At 43.0% G+C, this 19,013-nt stretch overlaps 1 protein-coding gene across 2 annotated transcripts in view; it reads right to left on the bottom strand.

The window, feature by feature from the left end:
* LOC124789736 (proton-coupled amino acid transporter-like protein pathetic) overlaps positions 1–19,013 on the bottom strand; it is a 73,572-nt gene that overhangs the window by 33,904 nt on the left and 20,655 nt on the right. The window contains exon 1 of one of the 2 annotated variants that reach the window (XM_047257187.1): positions 8,807–8,919. The exons of the other annotated variant lie outside the window; for it this stretch is intronic. Coding sequence (XP_047113143.1) covers positions 8,807–8,863 — 57 coding nt within the window. The 5' untranslated portion in view covers positions 8,864–8,919. Of the gene's footprint in view, positions 1–8,806; positions 8,920–19,013 lie in introns of those variants that run through there. 2 annotated transcript variants of the gene reach the window in all.

Genomic DNA, 19,013 nt, shown 5'->3' with positions numbered 1-19,013 from the left:
CCGGATGCCACTGAACTTGTCCGACGCTCAATGCTGTGCTCGCTTCATAACAGCCGACACGTGATCGACATACGGTAGATGTCGGCACCAGTTTCTTGTTGTTAACGAACTCAGCGCTGTGTTCTAGTACTGAAGACTAAACACTAATGCCAGTGCACGAAGAAAGACGACATCTGTCTGAATGCAGGACTAATTTATTTTTGATTTATATTTTTGATTTATAAGAGATGCACTTGGTCTTTTTTTTTCGAGAGCTGTAAAGATCAGTAGTAGAAAAGGACCAGATAAAATTATAGACACAAGAAATGAAGCGGGATGCTGATAATTGGGAAGGGGAGCGATCCTTTCAGGTGACTGGTGAATCTTGCAAAGCGGGAACGTGTTGCCTACGTGTACACTGTGAATGTTCGGTTACCCGGGACAACATATGACAAATTATATGGAGACAATATCACAACTTACCTACAGTGTGGAGGCAGTAGCGGCTGTTAGAATAGTAAGAGGAAAGTTTGTGGTACTATCAAAATATTACAACTCTCTCTCTTTCTCTCTGTCTCTCTCTTTCGTGCATTTCAGTGGTAGTGTAACTTTGCACTGTTTACCCTACTGGCTATGTGCTGTATCAAGTAGTAGTTACTACAATCCGAAAGAGAGGTAGGCAAAATGTGACACTTCCACAGTCCTTCCTTTTAACCGGCAAACATACTACTCGCTAAAAGTACGAGACGTATGAACCGAATGATCATTCTATGAAACAGAACCTGGTCGCATCACCAGACTTCATAAATTTATGTAGGAAGGCGATTGGATCTTTTTTTCATCAATGCTGGCTTTCTCTATGCGGAGGGTAGGAAGATTATGTATTAAAAGGGAGAAGCCGCTCAGAGTAGGCGGGGGAGGGGGGGGGGGGGGGGAAATCGACCGCGTCACTTTCAGAGGAATCTCTACATTTGCCTCGAGTGATTCAGAGAAACGAGGAGAAAGCTAAATCTGAATGGCTGGACGGGGTTTTGAACTGGCCTTTTCCCGAATGCGAGTCCAGCTTCTTACAAACCGCCTCCTATCGCTCCGTCACTTAGTTAAGGACGTGGTTACGACTCAACTGAACGAGAAAGGGACAAAAAAGTGAACGTGACATTTTTAAGAAACCATCCAGCCATTCGGTTAACGTGATGTAGGGAACCCACAGAAAACTAAAATTGTAGTTTCTAGATGGGCATTTCTGGTAAGGGCCTGTTCTGTAGGCAACTATTCGGATTAGTACAGATCTCTGGTAAGTTGGTCTGTAATCATTTAATGACAGTGCATATTAGATTTCAGTGAAACAAAGTTAACAGCTGTTTCACCCTTTGTAATATTTCGTTGGCCCTTTCATTCAGACAGCACAACGTTTTCTAGTTGTTAATAGAGTACTTCTTTAACGACAGCCTATTCGACTATGACCAACATTCCAGATACGTATTTTTGAGGAGTGAACTTCATATTTTGTTTCGTTTAGCTTCATTACCTCAGGTTCTCTGTATGCAAACGGGGTGGGCCTCCAGCGAGATCATCTCATCATCTCTGAGACGTAATGGTAATCTGTACATTATAGCCGGAGATTAAAAACCAATAAATAATATTGCAGTACCAAACACTGTCTCTCTTATCATTAATTGATTCATCCGTCTTCTGACTGGTTCCACACGCCCGCCACGAATTCGTCTCCTGTGCCAACTTTTTCATCTCAGAGTAGCAATTACAACTGACGTCCTCAATTATTCGCTGGATGTAACCCAATATCTGTCTTCCTCTACAGTTTATACCCTCTACAGCTCCCTCTAGTACCTCGGAAGTTATTCCCTGATGTATTAACAAAGTAACATAATCCCGTCCCTTCTTCTTGTCAGTTTTGTTTTCCATATATTCCTTTCCTCGCCGATTCTGCGCGGAATCTCCTCATTCCTTACTTCATCAGTCCACCTAATTTTGAACATTCATCCGTAGCATCACATCTGAATTGCTTAGATTCTCTTCTGTTCCAGTTTTCCCACAGTCCGTGTTTCACTACCGTATAGTTCTGTGCTCCAAACGTACATTCTCAGAAATTTCTTTCCCTAATTAAGACAAATATCTGATAACAGTAGACATCTCTTGGCCAGGAATGCCACTCTTGGCAGTGATAGTTTGCTTTTGAACTTCTCTTTACTCCACCAGTCATGGGTTATTTTGCGGCCTAAGTAGCAGAGTTCCTGAACTTCATCTACTTCGTGACCATCAATCTTGATGTCAAATTTCTCACAGTTTTCATTCCTTTTGCTTCTCGTTAGTTGCGTCTTCTTCTGTTTAATCTCAAGCCATATTCTATACTCATTGGACTGTTCACTCCATTCAGCAGATTTTGTAATTCTTCACTTTCTCTGAGAATAGCAATATCATCAGCTAATCTTGTCACTAATATCATTTCACCTTGAATCTTAATTCCACACTTTAACCTTGCTTTTATTTTCGTCATTACTTCTTCGCTGTGTAAATTGAACAATAGGGCCTTACACCCTTTTTAATCCGAGCACTTCGGTCTTTGTCTTCCAATCTTACTATTTCTTCCTGTTTCTCGTACAAGATCTATATCATCGAGTAAACAACGAAGCAGTGCTATCTAAAACGAACTGCAACAGTATTTCAGCTATCTTGAAGCAGAGACGACTCCGCTGGCTGGGACACGTCCACCGGGTGGATCCTGACAGATTACCACGTGAGGGGTTGCTTGGAGAGATCTCTATAGCCAAAAGACATGTAGGACGTCCTGTACTGAGGTTCAAGGACTCCTGTAAACGAGATATGGAGAGCTCTGGAATTGACACAAACAGATGGGAGGCACGGGCTAGCATGAGACCAGAGTGGCGTGATGATGTATATCATCTGGAATGTCGAAGCATGATGAAGGCTTGACAGACAGATTAAGGCAGAAAAAGCTTCGCAATGCTACCACTGCTCCTGCCTCAGCAGTCAGATACACTTGTGACAATTGCGGCAAGAGATGCCATGCTGCCATTGGCTTGACAAGTCATATGAAAAAATGCAACCCATAAACACACAGACACTGCAACAATCATCTACCAAGATGTCGTGGCCAATATATATATTTTCCTCAGAATTTCGAACAACTTTCCCCATTTGACATTGTCGAATGCTTTTTGCAGGTCGACAAATCCTATAAAGGTGTTCTGATTTTTCTTTAGCGGTAAAATTTGTAAATTTGTCGTAAGTTCCTAGGGGACCAAACTGCTGAAATCATTGATCCCTAGGCTTACACACTACTGAATCTAACTTAAACTAATTTAGGTTAAGGACAACACACACACGCCCACCTCCGACTGGGGCAACCGCGCGAACGGTGGCAAGGCGCCCTAGACCACGCGGCTACCCTTCGTGGCGATTTTTCTTTAGTCCTGCCTCCATTATCGGTGTCAGAACTGCCTCTCTGTTGCCTTTACCTATCCTAAAACCAAACTGATCACATCTAACACATCTTCAACTTTCTTTCCCATTCTTCTGTACATTATTCTTGTCAGCAACTTGGATGCATGAGCTGTTAAGCTGATTGTACGATAATTATCGCACTTACCAGCTCTTGCAGTCTTTGAAATTGTGATGACATTGTTTCGAAAGTCAGATAGTATATCGCCATACTCATACATTCTACATACCATCGCGAACAGTCGTCATGTATCCACTTCCCCTAATGATTCTGATGGAATGTTATCTGTCCCTTCTGCCTTAAGTCCTCCAAAGATCTCTTAAATTCTGATTCTAATACTGGATCCTCTATCTCTTCTGTATCGTCTCCTGTTTCTTCTTCTATCACACGAGACAGACAAATCTTCCCACTCATAGAGACCTTCAGTGTACTCTTTCCACCTATCCGCTCTCTCCTTTGCATTTAACAGCAGAATTCCGGTTGCACTCTTAATGTTACCACCCTTGCTTTTAATTTCAGCGAAGGTTGTTTTGGCTTTTCTATATGCTAAGTCAGACCTTCCGACAGTATTTTCTTTTTCAATTTCTTCACATTTTCGTTGCAGCCATTTCTCGTTACCTTCTCCGCACTTCCTATTTACTTCGTTCCTAAGCGACTTCTATTTGTGAATTCCTGAATTTCTATGAAAATTTTTTTACATCTTTCTTTCATCGATCAGCTGAACTATTTCTTCTGTTACCCATAATTTGTTTGCAGGTTCCTTCTTTGTATTTATTTATTTCTTTCCAAGCTTCGTGATTTCTCTTTTTAGAGATATCCATTCCTCTTCAACTGAACTTCCTAGTGAGCAATTCATTATCGCACACTCCATAGTTTTAGAGAACTTCAAGCATATTTCTTCATTCCGTAGTACTTCCGCATTCCACTTTTTGCGTATTCATCCTTCCTGACTAGTCTCTTAAACTTCAACCTACTCTTTGTCACATTAACATTGTGATCTGAGTCTATATCTGCTCCTGGGTACGGCTTACAATCAAACATCTGATTTTGGTATCTTTGCCTACGGTGTAATCTAACTGAAATCTTGTCGTATCTCCCGACCTACTCCAAGTTTAGCCCCTCCTTTTATGATTAATGGTCCCGGCGGAGGTTCGAGTCCTCTCTTGGGGATGTGTGTGTGTGTGTTTGTCCATAAAATAATTTAGGTTAAGTAGTGTGTAAGCTTAGAGACTGATGACCTTAGCAGTTAAGTCCCATAAGATTTCACACACATTTGAACATTTTTTTTATGATTCATGAAGAGAGTATTGTCTGTTACTAGCTGAAGTTTATTACAGAACTCATTCCTACTACCAAGTCCATATTCTCCTGTGATCGTTTCTTCTGCTCCTTGCCCTACAACCACATCCCAGTCCCCCATGACTTAGATTTTCATCTTCCTTTACGTATTGAATTAGCCTTTCAGTATCCACACACACTTTCTCTTTCTTTTCATGTTCTTCTTGCGACGTCGGCATGTATACCTGAACTATCGTCGTCGGTGTTCGTTTGCTGTCGATCCTGATAAGAACTCAACTGTTCACAGTAACACACCCTCTGCCCTACCTTCTTATTCATGACGAATCCTACTGCCATTATACCATTTTCTGCTGCTGCTGATATTACCCTATGCTCATCTAACTATAAATCCTGCTTCATACTGCGTTATTCAACAAATCCCTTGATTGTTAGAGGAGCACCGTGGCTGTCTGTAGTCACGCTGGAAGGCTCATTGTTGTTTGACAATGTAACACATGTATTACGTCATGCTTTAAAATGTGCATTTACGCAAAACAACTGACATACATACCGGGTGATCAAAAAGTCAGTATAAATTTGAACACTTAATAAACCACCGAATAATGCAGATAGAGAGGTAAAAATTGACACACATCCTTGGAATGACATGGGGTTTTATTAGAACAAAAAAAAAAGTATTGATAGACGCGTGAAAGATCTCTTGCGCGCGTCGTTTGGTGATGATCGTGTGCTCTGCCGCCACTTTCGTCATGCTTGGCCTCCCAAGTCGCCAGGCCTCAGTCCGTGCGATTATTGGCTTTGGGGTTACCTGAAGTCGCAAGAGTGTCGTGATCGACCGACATCTCTAGGGATGCTGAAAGACAACATCCGACGCCAGTGCCTCACCATAACTCTGGACATGCTTTACAGTGCTGTTCACAACATTATTCCTCGACTACAGCTATTGTTGAGGAATGATGGTGGACATATTGAGCATTTCCTGTAAAGAACATCATCTTTGCTTTGTCTTACTTTGTTATGCTATTTATTGCTATTCTGATCAGATGAAGTGCCACCTGTCGGAAATTTTTTGAACGTTTGTATTTTTTTGGTTCTAATAAAACCCCATGTCATTCAAAGCAAGTGTGTCAATTTGTACCTCTCTATCTACATTATTACAGTTTCATCAGTGACTGTGTGCTTGATTAATTCATTTCGATCTAGTGATCTTGTCGTCGATGGGTTGTTAAATAATTAGTTTCCTTATTTTCGATCACTGCAACAAAAATCGTGCAGTAACAATATTCACACACAGCCATTTATGTGGATAAGCTCTTTGGCCCTAAAAAGCATAATATCTTCATTTAAAGTAAACACTTGAGTATTAAGTGTATGCTGTCTAGTAATATATCACAAATGAAGAGGTACTTACAGGTTTCCTTATTGTTAAATGATTACAGTTATACAACAATAGTAGAAGTACAGTTAGGTGCTTATTGTAAAGTATTATGTTGCCAAGCTACCGATCGCTGCGCCATGGCTCGATTATGTTAAAGGAACGGATACATAGTGTAGTCTATACTCATTACCGCTGGATGGTGGTTACCTTCTGTTTTCTTGGTTAGCATCACATATCGCAAAGTGGCTACTCCACAGCCAAAATCATTTTGTGTTCTCGAGTTTGTGAAGTGTTATTTCCTGATCACAGTGCAAAGACGTTTCAGACTGAGGTCGAAACGATTCCCCGAATGGTTGGAACATTCGCAGTTGGTATAGGGAGCTTGTAAACACACGATGTGTATGTGAAACAAGGAGTCCTGACCGCACTCATGTTTCCGACGAAAATGTCGCACGAATTGGTTCAAATGGTTCAAATGGCTCTGAGCACTATGGGACTCAACTGTTGAGGTCATTAGTCCCCTAGAACTTAGAACTAGTTAAACCTAACTAACCTAAGGACATCACAAACATCCATGCCCGAGGCAGGATTCGAACCTGCGACCGTAGCGGTCTTGCGGTTCCAGACTGCAGCGCCTTTAACCGCACGGCCACTGTCGCACGAATTCTAACCACTTTCAGGGTAGTCCCACAAAATCAACTCGTCGTGCCAATCTGGAGTTACAACTGCCTACAACAACGGTTTGGCTTGTTTTGAAACATTGGTCGGTTATGAAGTCGTACAAGTCAGAGCTGTTACAGACTCTACGCCATGACGACAAAAGCAAACGTGTGGAATTTTTGGACGTGCTTCAGAAAATTATTGACAGCACTTTCGAACAACATATCGTGTTCAGTGATGAAGCGACCTTCAACATGAGTGGGTAAGTAAACAAACACAAAGTTTGAATTTGGGGCGCAGGGAACCCAGATGCACACACTGAAGATGCACGAGATAAACCCAAAGGTCATTTTTGGTTTTGTTTTGTAGTATCCCACTCATTTATTTATGGCGCATCTCCTTTGATGGAAACACGGTTAACCGCCTGTAATATTTTGCTATGTTAGAAAACTGGTTGTTCCCGGGGCTGAACGGGGACGACTTTATTTTTCAACAATATGGCGCACTCCCTCGCGAGAGTCGCCCAGTGCTTGAATATCTGATTGAAAGTCTACCCAACCGTTGGACTGGTCGTCAAACAGCCAGTGATTTGGCACTTCTCACAAGGGAACCTCCCCATCGCACCCCCTCAGATTTAGTTATAAGTTGGCACAGTGGATAGGCCTTGAAAAACTGAACACAGATCAATCGAGAAAACAGGAAGAAGTTGTGTGGAACTACGAAAAAAATATACAAACTGAGTAGTCAATGCGCAAGATAGGCAACATCAAGGATAATGTGAACTCAGGAGTGCCGTGGTCCTGTGGTTAGCGTGAGCAGCTGCGCAAGGAGAGGTCCTTGGTTAAATCTTCCCTTGAGTGAAAAGTTTACTTTCTTTATTTTCGCAAAGTTATGATGTGTCCGTTCGTTCATTGACGTCTCTGTTCACTGTAATAAGTTTAGTGTCTGTGTTTTGCGACCGCACCGCCAAACCGTGCGATTAGTAAACGAAAGGACGTGCCTCTCCAATGGGAACCGAAAATATTTGATCGCAAGGTCATAGGTCAACCGATTCCTCCACAGGAAAACACGTCTGATATATTCTATGCGACACTGGTGACGGCATGTGCATCACATGACAGGAACATGTTGTCGACCCACCTAACTTGTACACTTGGCGAATGGGTAAAAAGATTCTTCTACCTTGTCCGATTTATGTTTTCTTGTGGATGTGATAATCATAAATAAAATAAAATAAAATAAACTTCTTACTCGATGGAAGACTTGAACGAAGGACCTTTCGTTCCGCATCCGTTCACGCTAACCACGGGACCACGGCGTTCCTGAACTCAGGCTATCCTTGATGTTGCTATCTTGCGCATGAACTACTCAGTTTGTATATTTTGCTTATTTTTTTTTATAGTTCCTCACAACTTCTTCCTGTTTTCTCGATTGATCTGTGTTCAGTTTTTCAAGGCCTATCCAGTGTGCCAACTTATAACTAAATCTGAGGGAGTGCGATGGGGAGATTCCCTTGTCAGTTGGTCTTCACGGTCAATGGATTTGACATCTGTGATCTCTTCTTGTGGAGTTTTATTAAGGATAACATTTATGCACCAACACTACCATAGAAACTACAAGATATGAAATACCGGATCTACTGCCATACCATCAGTAACGGTGGACATGCGTACCCGAGTATGGCAGGAATTCGATTATCGATGTCATATGACTCGTGTCGCTTGTGTAGGATATATTGAATATCTGTAACCTAAACTTGATATATTCCTAAATATGTGCCGCAAGTTACATAATTTTATGTCCTAGAGTTTATTAAATGTATGTGTTAGAAGTACTTTTTATGAAACACCGTGTACTTCAACTCAAATTTCTATTGCAGTGCTGGATTTACGTACTGCAAGAGTTCTACGACTCTTCAATCCACTTCGGCAGTGTATTAAAAATATATGAGAGAGAGTGGCTCTAAATTATCTTTCGACAGTGACTTAACTCTGCTGAGCGGTTCCTACCTCCAGAGGTAAAGGACTATCGGCGTGCCGGGACGACGAGCGAGCGGAGGGCGACATGTGGACGTTGTCTCCTGCAGGCGCCAGCAGGTGTGCAGAAGAACCGTCGCTCGCGATGCCTGGGGACTGACTGCCGAGCGGTGAAAGTCACTGGCGGGTTATTACCGGAGGACGACCAGTCCAACAGCCGGTTCTGCGCGCATCCTCCTCCCTCTCCCCACCACGTCATCGGTGACGCACTCCGTCCGTCATTATGAATTCTACGGATTTCACTGGATTGCTTAGCGAAGAATGTTAAGTGGTATCTGTTCTCGGATGGAAAAACCCCAAAGTGGACACATTTCCCACCTGCAAGGTGCCTCTAAGATTATATGAATGGTTCGATCGTAAATCACAAAAAATGGTAGAGAAACTTCAAACACATGGCACTGAACCACATTTGGTACGTACTAGGTGTGAAGGGTTCTGACGGTGACTGAGACATACGGGTTTTAAGTGTAAGCGTAAAGAACATAGCGCATGAGTGGAAAAATATGTTTATGATAAGTCCAAGAGGTTTTCTCAAGGAAATGATTTATAACGATCGGCGATATCGAGATAACTGCAACAGACATTGATTTAAAATCGGAGTATGTCCCTGTTGTTGATATAGAAGGGATTGACGATAGTGAAGGATATTGCTGACGCTGTCATTTAAACGTAGGCATAATTTGGTATAATATAGTTCTATTCTCTATTTGTATCACACAACGATAGATAGGAGATGATAATTAATGACGTTGGAAATAATTTAATTGATATATGTCACCGAAATCCACCTTTCCTGCAAACCGTCACGTTAGGGAATGATGCCTATTGCTTGCATGTCGATCTGCAGTAGGACAAAGAAACCAAAGTATAGCAGAAGTGAAAAGATGTATAAAATGTGTGGTCATGTACGTGTGGCATCAGTGTCGCGATGGATAGTAAAATAAGTCACTGCTAACAGTTTACAGCGAGTTTATAGGTTTCCCAAAAGTATACAGTTAGAAATGTAGAGTACTTTGGAGTTGAATTAAGGCATTTTGTTTGTATCTTGTTTCCTTTGTCTTCTCATTCCATTTACTACACTCGTAAAAAGATAGCAAACAGTGTAAAATTGTTAAGGCTTTCGTGGCCACTTGTTGACAAACTGCCTATTGGCTTCTGTCTCGGGTTCTTTGGGCGACATTCATCTGATGATTTTACTGACGTTTCGCCAGCACGAGTGGCTGGCATTATCAAAGCTTTACCCTCCATTGTTGGTGGTGAACTGGAGCCGAGCTCGCGGCCGCAGATTATATTATGTACCTGGCGCGCCGACGTCCGAGGGCTTCTCCGCGGTCATTTACGCTGCGGTTCTCCTCTTGCTAGCTGCGACGGTCGTTCGCTGCAGTACGGGAAGCCAGGATCCGTTACCTTAATGCTTTCCTCTTTCTTGTTGAAGCTGTTCCCGTGGTTTTTTTTTTATTTCTGCAGCTTCTCTGAACAAGCGGGTGTGATAGTGCCAAGTGAGAAGCGTCTCAGCGCCCGCCAACGCGCGGCCGCGGGCGCGGACCGCGGAGAGAACGCCTCCCAGGTGGGACGGGATTTAAGAGCGCAGCCCGCCCTCAGGAGCTCAGTTCATCAGCGCATCTGACGATGGCGACATGTCTGATCGCCGAAATATTGTGTCCATTGGATACTATGGACCAGCAGTACACCCGTGGACTGTTCGAACAAGAAATACACCAGGAGAAACTGAAGAATCACATGCCTGGGATAGAATGAAAAGGGCTGTTTATGGACGACGTGACCCACCAACCACTCTGAGGGATCTAAGCTGAATCGCCGTTGAGGAGTGGGACAATCTGGATCAACAGTGCCTTGTGGATAGTACACATGCAAGAGGACGTGCTACTGCGTTTTAGAGGTACCAGTGTCTACAGCACCACCACCTCTCATGGTCTCGCTGTATGGTGGTACAACATGCAATGTGTGGTTTTCAAAAGCAATAAAAATGGCGGAAATGATGTTTATGTTGATCCCTATTCCAATTTTCTGTACAAGTTCCGGAACTCTCGGAACCGAGGTGATCGAAAACTTCTTTTGAAGTGTGTTTAAAAACAGCCATGTCTCCCTGATTCAGTGACATAAGCTACAACTTATTCTTTAGTATATAACTGCAGATTATTTCGCTGAAGACAAGAGCATCTAAACACATATTTCATGCAAGAGAATCATTTAGTTCCGTTGTTGTCTGTTCTTGTTGTGATAAGCAGTTTTGTTGACATGTAACGAATTGTATGGAGTCTAATGGTTCCTTCATTCTTACGCTTCATTCGACTCCCCAATACACGACTATTTTTGTAAATGTAATTACTTTTACTTCAAAAGCGAATGTGTTAAGGAATCTTGTCGTTTCCGGCTCCAATGTAGGGACAATTGTGTAACTGATTTCTTCTGTGTTGCGAAATAGTTTTGCTGACTTCGATGTATTACATCACATCTGCGTGGTTTTCCCATCGGCTGCAGTTGTAGTGGCTTGTTTGGTACTTCAAAAATGTAGGTATTGCGCACCACACAAGTTTTCTACGTACCACATTCACTTCACGTTGTTGAGTAGATAATACGACGTCTTCCTGCAACAGGTCAGGTCTTCTGCTGTCTACTAGCTTTTTTTGTTCTTAAAAGGAAACGACATTCTTCAGCAAATATCTGTAGGTTACAAGAGAATACCTCTCAGAATTCTTAGGAAATTAAAGAGAGAGAAATGTGGTGTCATTATTTTGGTCAGTGTGCTATAAATCAACATAGATAGTACTACTCGCGCTCATCCGGTATCGTGTTCAGAAAAGTAGCTTTATATCCGTTTGGAGCGCTGTTATCGCAGTAAAGTATAACAAAAGTACACCAGGAGTCTCGTGACTGTAAGTATTATATTATACTTATATTTGTGAGCGGTAATATCATTTTTCAAGTGCAGTCAGTCAGAGCAGTCTATATTGTTTTACAGAACGCACTTTATAATAAATCCTCGGGAAGATCTTGGTTGTATTTGATACCTATAGTATCAGTTTTACGTTACTTCCTGCTTTTTAAGTGCCCAGTAGTTGTCAACCTTAATAATTTCAAGAGGATTAATATGCTTTGATACGAATATTTGATTACAGTAATTTTACAAAAGATATTCATAGACGACAGGCAGTGGCGAGAATGAATTTCATCTTAAGACTTTTTATTGTGTTATTAATGTACTTATAAAGCGGAGAAACATTTGAGTTGTTAGTGTCCATTAGCACCATAATAAAAACATTATACATCTCATTCGTCCAAAGCCACATGCTTCAGTGTTACTAGTCTGTTAGGCATAGAGCTACATAAAAAATGCAATTGTTGTGACAAAGCAATGCATTTGTCTTGTGGTTAAAAGCAAAGGAGATGTATAAGGGTTGTGAAACGAAATGCAGTGGTTTCATAACCCTAAATATGGTTTGCTCATTATAGCAAAGGTAAAAATAAGTGAGGTAGAGAAGAGCGGCAATAACAATAAGCTGTTATTTCAGTTTGCTAAATAGGAGTTATTGCAGCTGACAAGTTAGCGAATACTTGCAGAAATAACAGTAACAGGATCAATAGCTGAAAATCAGGTGAGACATGTTACACAATATGGCAAGTCTTCAAAGTAAGGGAACAAAGTGTGGTAAAAACGAGGATATATCAACCAGTCTTCCAAACCTTCGGTTTTTATTTAAAGACAGTTACTAAAGCGTATGTAGACTGTTCAAGAAAGAATCACAAAGCAAAATAAAAGTATGTTATTAACATTAACTACGGTTAATCAGGATCATTTTAATTTCAGATGCTTATTAAACGCGAAAATAATTCTTCGAAATATGGAGAAGTGTTCCCGTAAACCTCTGATAAACGAATGAATAGGTGGTCGACAAATTATCCTGTCTTAAAGGCACACATGTTCTACGTCACTGAAAACGGTGCACTATCTTACAAACATTCATTATCGTGTGAAAGATTTATGACACAAAGCCGTTGTCAGACGTCTGTGCACATGCGCTTTCTTTCTCTCGAAAGCCGAGACAAAATGCGAGACCTGCAGGGATAATAATGTGAGAATGTTTACATGTGCAGAGGCTAGTCTGCAGACAATGGGCTCTGATACGAAGCTCACCGTCGTACAGACAGGCACCAGGAGCTGTGGGGTTATCCGTCATGATTTAATGCAGAGGCACACTACTGGATTTCTTTAGATACTATTGTGAGCGCTTGGAAACTACTAGAGTTTTAATTTGTTTTCCATAAAACGGCTGGCTTGACATCGTTCATGAATATGGGTGTCGCACCACAGAAATAAATCAGGACGAACATGTGAGCCTTTCATCACAGTTGAATACACACCCGTCATTTAAATTAAAGCTCTAGCTTCCTCGGTAAAGGAATACCTGCATGCTCCACATTCCTATTATCTGCTTATTCAAATGAAGTCCTGAAAGCTATATGATTTCTTCAAAAATGAATTCTAATAGTAAGGAAGATTCGTCATGCTAAATAGGTAACTTTGGACAAGAAAACTCCTCCGGCACAAAATGCTAATATATTACTATAATATGACCAAATCTCTCAAGCATATTCCACTATCTTACAGTAATAGTTCATCTAGCTTTATGAGCGGGCGTATTTACCTCGTTAAAATTCCTAATCCAAGGTTTTTCATGACAGCTAAGATCTTTCTACTATTCTCTGCGGGCACTGACTATTTAAAGGTGCGGCACATATTCTTGACTAAATTACGAAGCTAAAGTTCAAATATTGTTTGTCTCGGAAGTTATAGTAAGATAAATTGTTTTATATACTTCATTTGTGTCATGGTAAATACGCAACGTTACCTCGTGTGATAGAGTCGGGAGGTAAAATGGCGGCTAGACTTGTGAGGCGCATGGCAGACAAGAGAGGCAGTACAAGCATCCTTTTCTGGGCAAGTTAAATTACTTCGGCTAAGTCGTTACTGTAGGGTGAAACAGTCCAGCAACCGCCACACAAGCGTTCTGTAAACATTTCCGTCGCACAGAAACAGGTGTTTTCGTGTTTCTAACAGGTAAACCAGGATTGGAAACTACCTTCATCGGCATATGCATCAACTTCAGTATCTTTTACTATTAATTTGATTTGCGTGCATGTTTTTATCTAGAATTTTCTAAGATGTTGCTGAATTCAATAGCAATCATGCAGTCAAAAGTTACTCCTATGACTTCCCAAGCTAAATCACAGGTTTTCTTAAATGATTTATATACTTAGTAGCTGATTTTCGGAAGTGAACGAGCATTAGAGTACGACTGCAGCCTGGTGTAGGTAGCAAACCAGGGTATTAACTGCGTCATATTAGAAAAGTAACTACGACTCATCCTGAGAATTTTTCATGGTAATTTATGACAGTAAACAGATCCAAGTAGAGTACCCTCTTTATAAGTTGTGGTTGCAGCTAATGTTTTGGATAAATTATTGTTGTAAAACATGACCTATGCAGATCTGTAAAATCATGCATTTAGAATCACGGTACGTATTTTACTTCTGGTCAACCTATCTGCTGTTTTCACGTGGTATTGTGAAAATCTCTCCATATTTTCCACTTTCTTGTAGTCCTATTTTACTAATTAATTAATATACCGTCCGTATTTCCGTTAACCTCATTCGTGGTGCTTTCCTTCCATAAAGACGTCAAAGAGGCTTATATTTTTAAAATCAATTAAGAAATCAGTGAATAAAATGTCGTCGAGTTTCCAGCCGCGTCATGTGATTAAAATTACACGAGATTTCTGCCAAACACACCTTGGACATTATAAAGTGGTATGACTGCCAGTGGGCTGCTGGTACGCCCCCTATGCAAACTAGCTGTCGGCTGTGACTTCAATGATGCTCGCGGCATCGCCGTATAGTAAGGAAGATTCGTCATCTTAAATAGGTAACTTTGGACAAGAGAGTTCCTCCGGCACAAAATGCTAATATATTACTATAATATGACCAAATCTCTCAAGCATATTCCACTATCTTATAGTACTAGTTCCTGCGTTCGAAATACACTCCTGGAAATAGAAAAAAGAACACCGTGAATTCATTGTCCCAGGAAGGGGAAACTTTATTGACACATTCCTGGGGTCAGATACATCACATGATCACACTGACAGAACCACAGGCACATAGACACAGGCAACAGAGCATGCACAATGTCGGCACTAGTACAGTGTATATCCACCTTTCGCAGCAATGCAGGCTGCTATTCTCCCATGGAGACGATCGTAGAGATGCTGGATGTAGTCCTGTGGAACGGCTTGCCATGCCATTTCCACCTGGCGCCTCAGTTGGACCAGCGTTCGTGCTGGACGTGCAGACCGCGTGAGACGACGCTTCATCCAGTCCCAAACATGCTCAATGGGGGACAGATCCGGAGATCTTGCTGGCCAGGGTAGTTGACTTACACCTTCTAGAGCACGTTGAGTGGCACGGGATACATGCGGACGTGCATTGTCCTGTTGGAACAGCAAGTTCCCTTGCCGGTCTAGGAATGGTAGAACGATGGGTTCGATGACGGTTTGGATGTACCGTGCACTATTCAGTGTCCCCTCGACGATCACCAGTGGTGTACGGCCAGTGTGGGAGATCGCTCCCCACACCATGATGCCGGGTGTTGGCCCTGTGTGCCTCGGCCGTATGCATTCCTGATTGTGGCGCTCACCTGCACGGCGCCAAACACGCATACGACCATCATTGGCACCAAGGCAGAAGCGACTCTCATCGCTGAAGACGGCACGTCTCCATTCGTCCCTCCATTCACGCCTGTCGCGACACCACTGGAGGCGGGCTGCACGATGTTGGGGCATCAGCGGAAGACGGCCTAACGGTGTGCGGGACCGTAGCCCAGCTTCATGGAGATGGTTGCGAATGGTCCTCGCCGATACCCCAGGAGCAACAGTGTCCCTAATTTGCTGGGAAGTGGCGGTGCGGTCCCCTACGGCACTGCGTAGGATCCTACGGTCTTGGCGTGCATCCGTGCATCGCTGCGGTCCGGTCCCAGGTCGACGGGCACGTGCACCTTCCGCCGACCACTGGCGACAACATCGATGTACTGTGGAGACCTCACGCCCCACGTGTTGAGCAATTCGGCGGTACGTCCACCCGGCCTCCCGCATGCCCACTATACGCCCTCGCTCAAAGTCCGTCAACTGCACATACGGTTCACGTCCACGCTGTCGCGGCATGCTACCAGTGTTAAAGACTGCGATGGAGCTCCGTATGCCACGGCAAACTGGCTGACACTGACGGCGGCGGTGCACAAATGCTGCGCAGCTAGCGCCATTCGACGGCCAACACCGCGGTTCCTGGTGTGTCCGCTGTGCCGTGCGTGTGATCATTGCTTGTACAGCCCTCTCGCAGTGTCCGGAGCAAGTATGGTGGGTCTGACACACCGGTGTCAATGTGTTCTTTTTTCCATTTCCAGGAGTGTACGTGCTTTAACTTTGCGATCGCTACATCCCATGCCGCGTTGAGATGCAGGCCGCCGTCTCCATTAAAGGTGTTATCTATTATTTCTATTTGAATGGCTTTTTTTTTAAATTACACAGTCTCAGAAGCCGTTAGTGCGAAACACGACTCAGGTTTCGTCAAATTTAACTGGCTACTGTTTTCTAAAGGACACCAAGTGAAAGCCGATTCTCAAGGAAGCGTATGCGACAAAACATCTCATGCTCCTTCCTGCGTTGTTCCAAGTGAGAACTGTTTGCTAACCTAAGACCTGCGACAGTTCTCGAGGTGCTTCGTAGAACGCAGGTGTCCTGAGGCCTGCTGCGTTTTTAACTGGTCTCAGTAGTTGGCGAATTTTTGTCGAAGGCCTGAAGATCAATTTGATCTTTTGTCTTTTCAGCAGGCGGCTATCTTGCCCGACACGGAGCCACAGAACGACAAGAAGGCGAGTTTTTTTGTTGCTGTTCGTCGGTGGTCTTGTGATTCTTGCTTGAAATCTCTCAGTTTGTTTGATGAACGTTATTGCCGTTGTTGCTGAAGACCTTGCTTAGGTAGTTTGTCTCGCGGATCAGATTGTCAGCGTCTGATATCATTCATGCACGATCCACCAGTGTTTGTAACACAGTACGCTACTGTGCCGTTTACGATGGCCGATTACGTGCGCGTACAGATTGGTGTGGGTACGTTTTCTATAGACGCTGTGGCTAAGACATCCATTTCGTTTGCCGCGCATGAAGACGCCGAGGAAGGGCAATGCATTGTCTTTTCGGGAAGAAACAGGTATAACGTTCATCAAATAAATGAAGTGATTTCAGTCAAGAATCATAATAGGGGGCGATCACCAGTGGCGTCACAGTGGGCAGCTAGTATATATAGGGGCGTACCGGCGGTCCACATGCAGCCATACAACTTGGCAAAGGCCGAGGAGTGCTTGACCGACAGATCGTGTAATTTTCATCACTTGACGCAACTTGAAAACAAAGAACTTTCTATTCATTGTTACAATTATGAAATCAATTACATAAAAATATAAACGGAAAGTAAAAGCAAATAACTATTTTACGCATCGGAAAGACGTTAAACACGGGTAGAAAGACTCTCTGCCAGACGAATAGCAAGCAGTAAGATATCTGAAAGTCGACAGATTCACAGGGACTCGGGCTACCATAAAGAAAATAGTTCGATTACTCGGCCCGTTATTGGTATGGAACTAGCAAACATTAGATGGTCAACGACCCGTCCTACTAGGTCCTTTCGCGATTGTGTGAGCAGCTACGGTGACACTGCTGCGTCCCACGCAGAGAGAAAGCGGCCTACTTCACGAGTTATGCGCCGAACCGGCCGCTGCCCTCCCCGCTCTACACTCTGTTACTCGATGCCAGCTGTTCGCTGTGAAAACACTCACCGCACCGATCCTCTTTCACTGTGGAAGATTCGTGTCCCCACTTACTGTCGTGATCCTCCAGTATACGTCTTCTACCGTCACTATCACTCGGCAAGTGCACAATCAGCACACTCATATCCATCTCTGAAGGATAAATGGGATTAATGCGATACCGTTTACTCTTCGAGACGGGAAAGATATTCTAGTCCTCTGTTGCGTAACAGTTCACTTCACGTAAACATATAATTTGCCAAGCACTAACGTCTAATCGAGATCTGGATCTGGTTTTAATCTTTCAATCATCTTCGGAAAATTTTACACGAATCTCCACTTCTTTAAGGTGAAATTTCTTCCACTCGCTTGGACGCCACCTCGAGAAATTCTGTTGTGCGATCTATACTTTGTTGAGAACCTCGGCTAGCTCTTTGCCGTTTGAATGATCCAATTTCTTTCCACAGTAATGAAATTCTTGTAACTATAGTGACTCCTACAGTGAAACTCTGTTATGGGCATTACTTCGGCGTTCTGGCCACTACTCCCTATTACATCATACATTAAATGAGCGTCTGGATGTTCCTGTAACGAATAGTGCTAACCAGGCACGAACCAGAAACAATGGTAAATTCCACCCTGAAACAGCAGAGGCGATTGTATTTCTGCTGAAAATAGCGCCACTGTTTTCGACGCAACAGTCAGTAATATGTCAACGAACATTAGTAATCAGTGTCTCGCATCGCATGAAACATTCATTTCCAGCTATTGGTTTCTAAGCCCGAAACAGTCATTGAAGGATCTTCTACCGTGTGTTTACTCGTATTTTTAACCCTAAATGTTTGGTGTACCCTGTATCCTTCTTCTAAACCCACGGAATGAAACTGAAGATTTAAATTTTAAGTGATTAACGCTGTGCTGCAGTAAGAAGCAATGGTTTGGTAAAATTTCTTGTATAGTGAGCGATCAAAATGTTTCCGTTCGAAGACCGTGCAGTGGAGAAATAGTATGCCAATCAGGCAAAATCCCCGTGGGCTTTGAGGCAATAATCCCACCGGCGCTCTACGTTGAAGATACCCGCTAGGTAAAGCACCGTGTCCTGTTGCGTGAAGAATTCCGTAACTGCCTGCTGCGACTTCTCGTTCGACAAGCCTTTTTTCAGGAACCGGAGGCATGATAACAGCACGGGGAGAGATCAGAACTAAAGAGCGGCTGCTTGAGTTGGGGTAACTTCTGCGTTACGGACGTTTGCCATATGGGGACGTGCGTTATCATGAAGGAACAGTACCCCTTGTGCGCACCGTT

This window comes from Schistocerca piceifrons, chromosome 3 (assembly GCF_021461385.2).
Source record: "Schistocerca piceifrons isolate TAMUIC-IGC-003096 chromosome 3, iqSchPice1.1, whole genome shotgun sequence".
In the NCBI taxonomy this organism is placed as follows: domain Eukaryota; kingdom Metazoa; phylum Arthropoda; class Insecta; order Orthoptera; family Acrididae; genus Schistocerca; species Schistocerca piceifrons.
The sequence above is the reverse complement of the archived record's forward strand: the minus strand, read 5'-3'. Positions and strand labels throughout refer to the sequence as shown.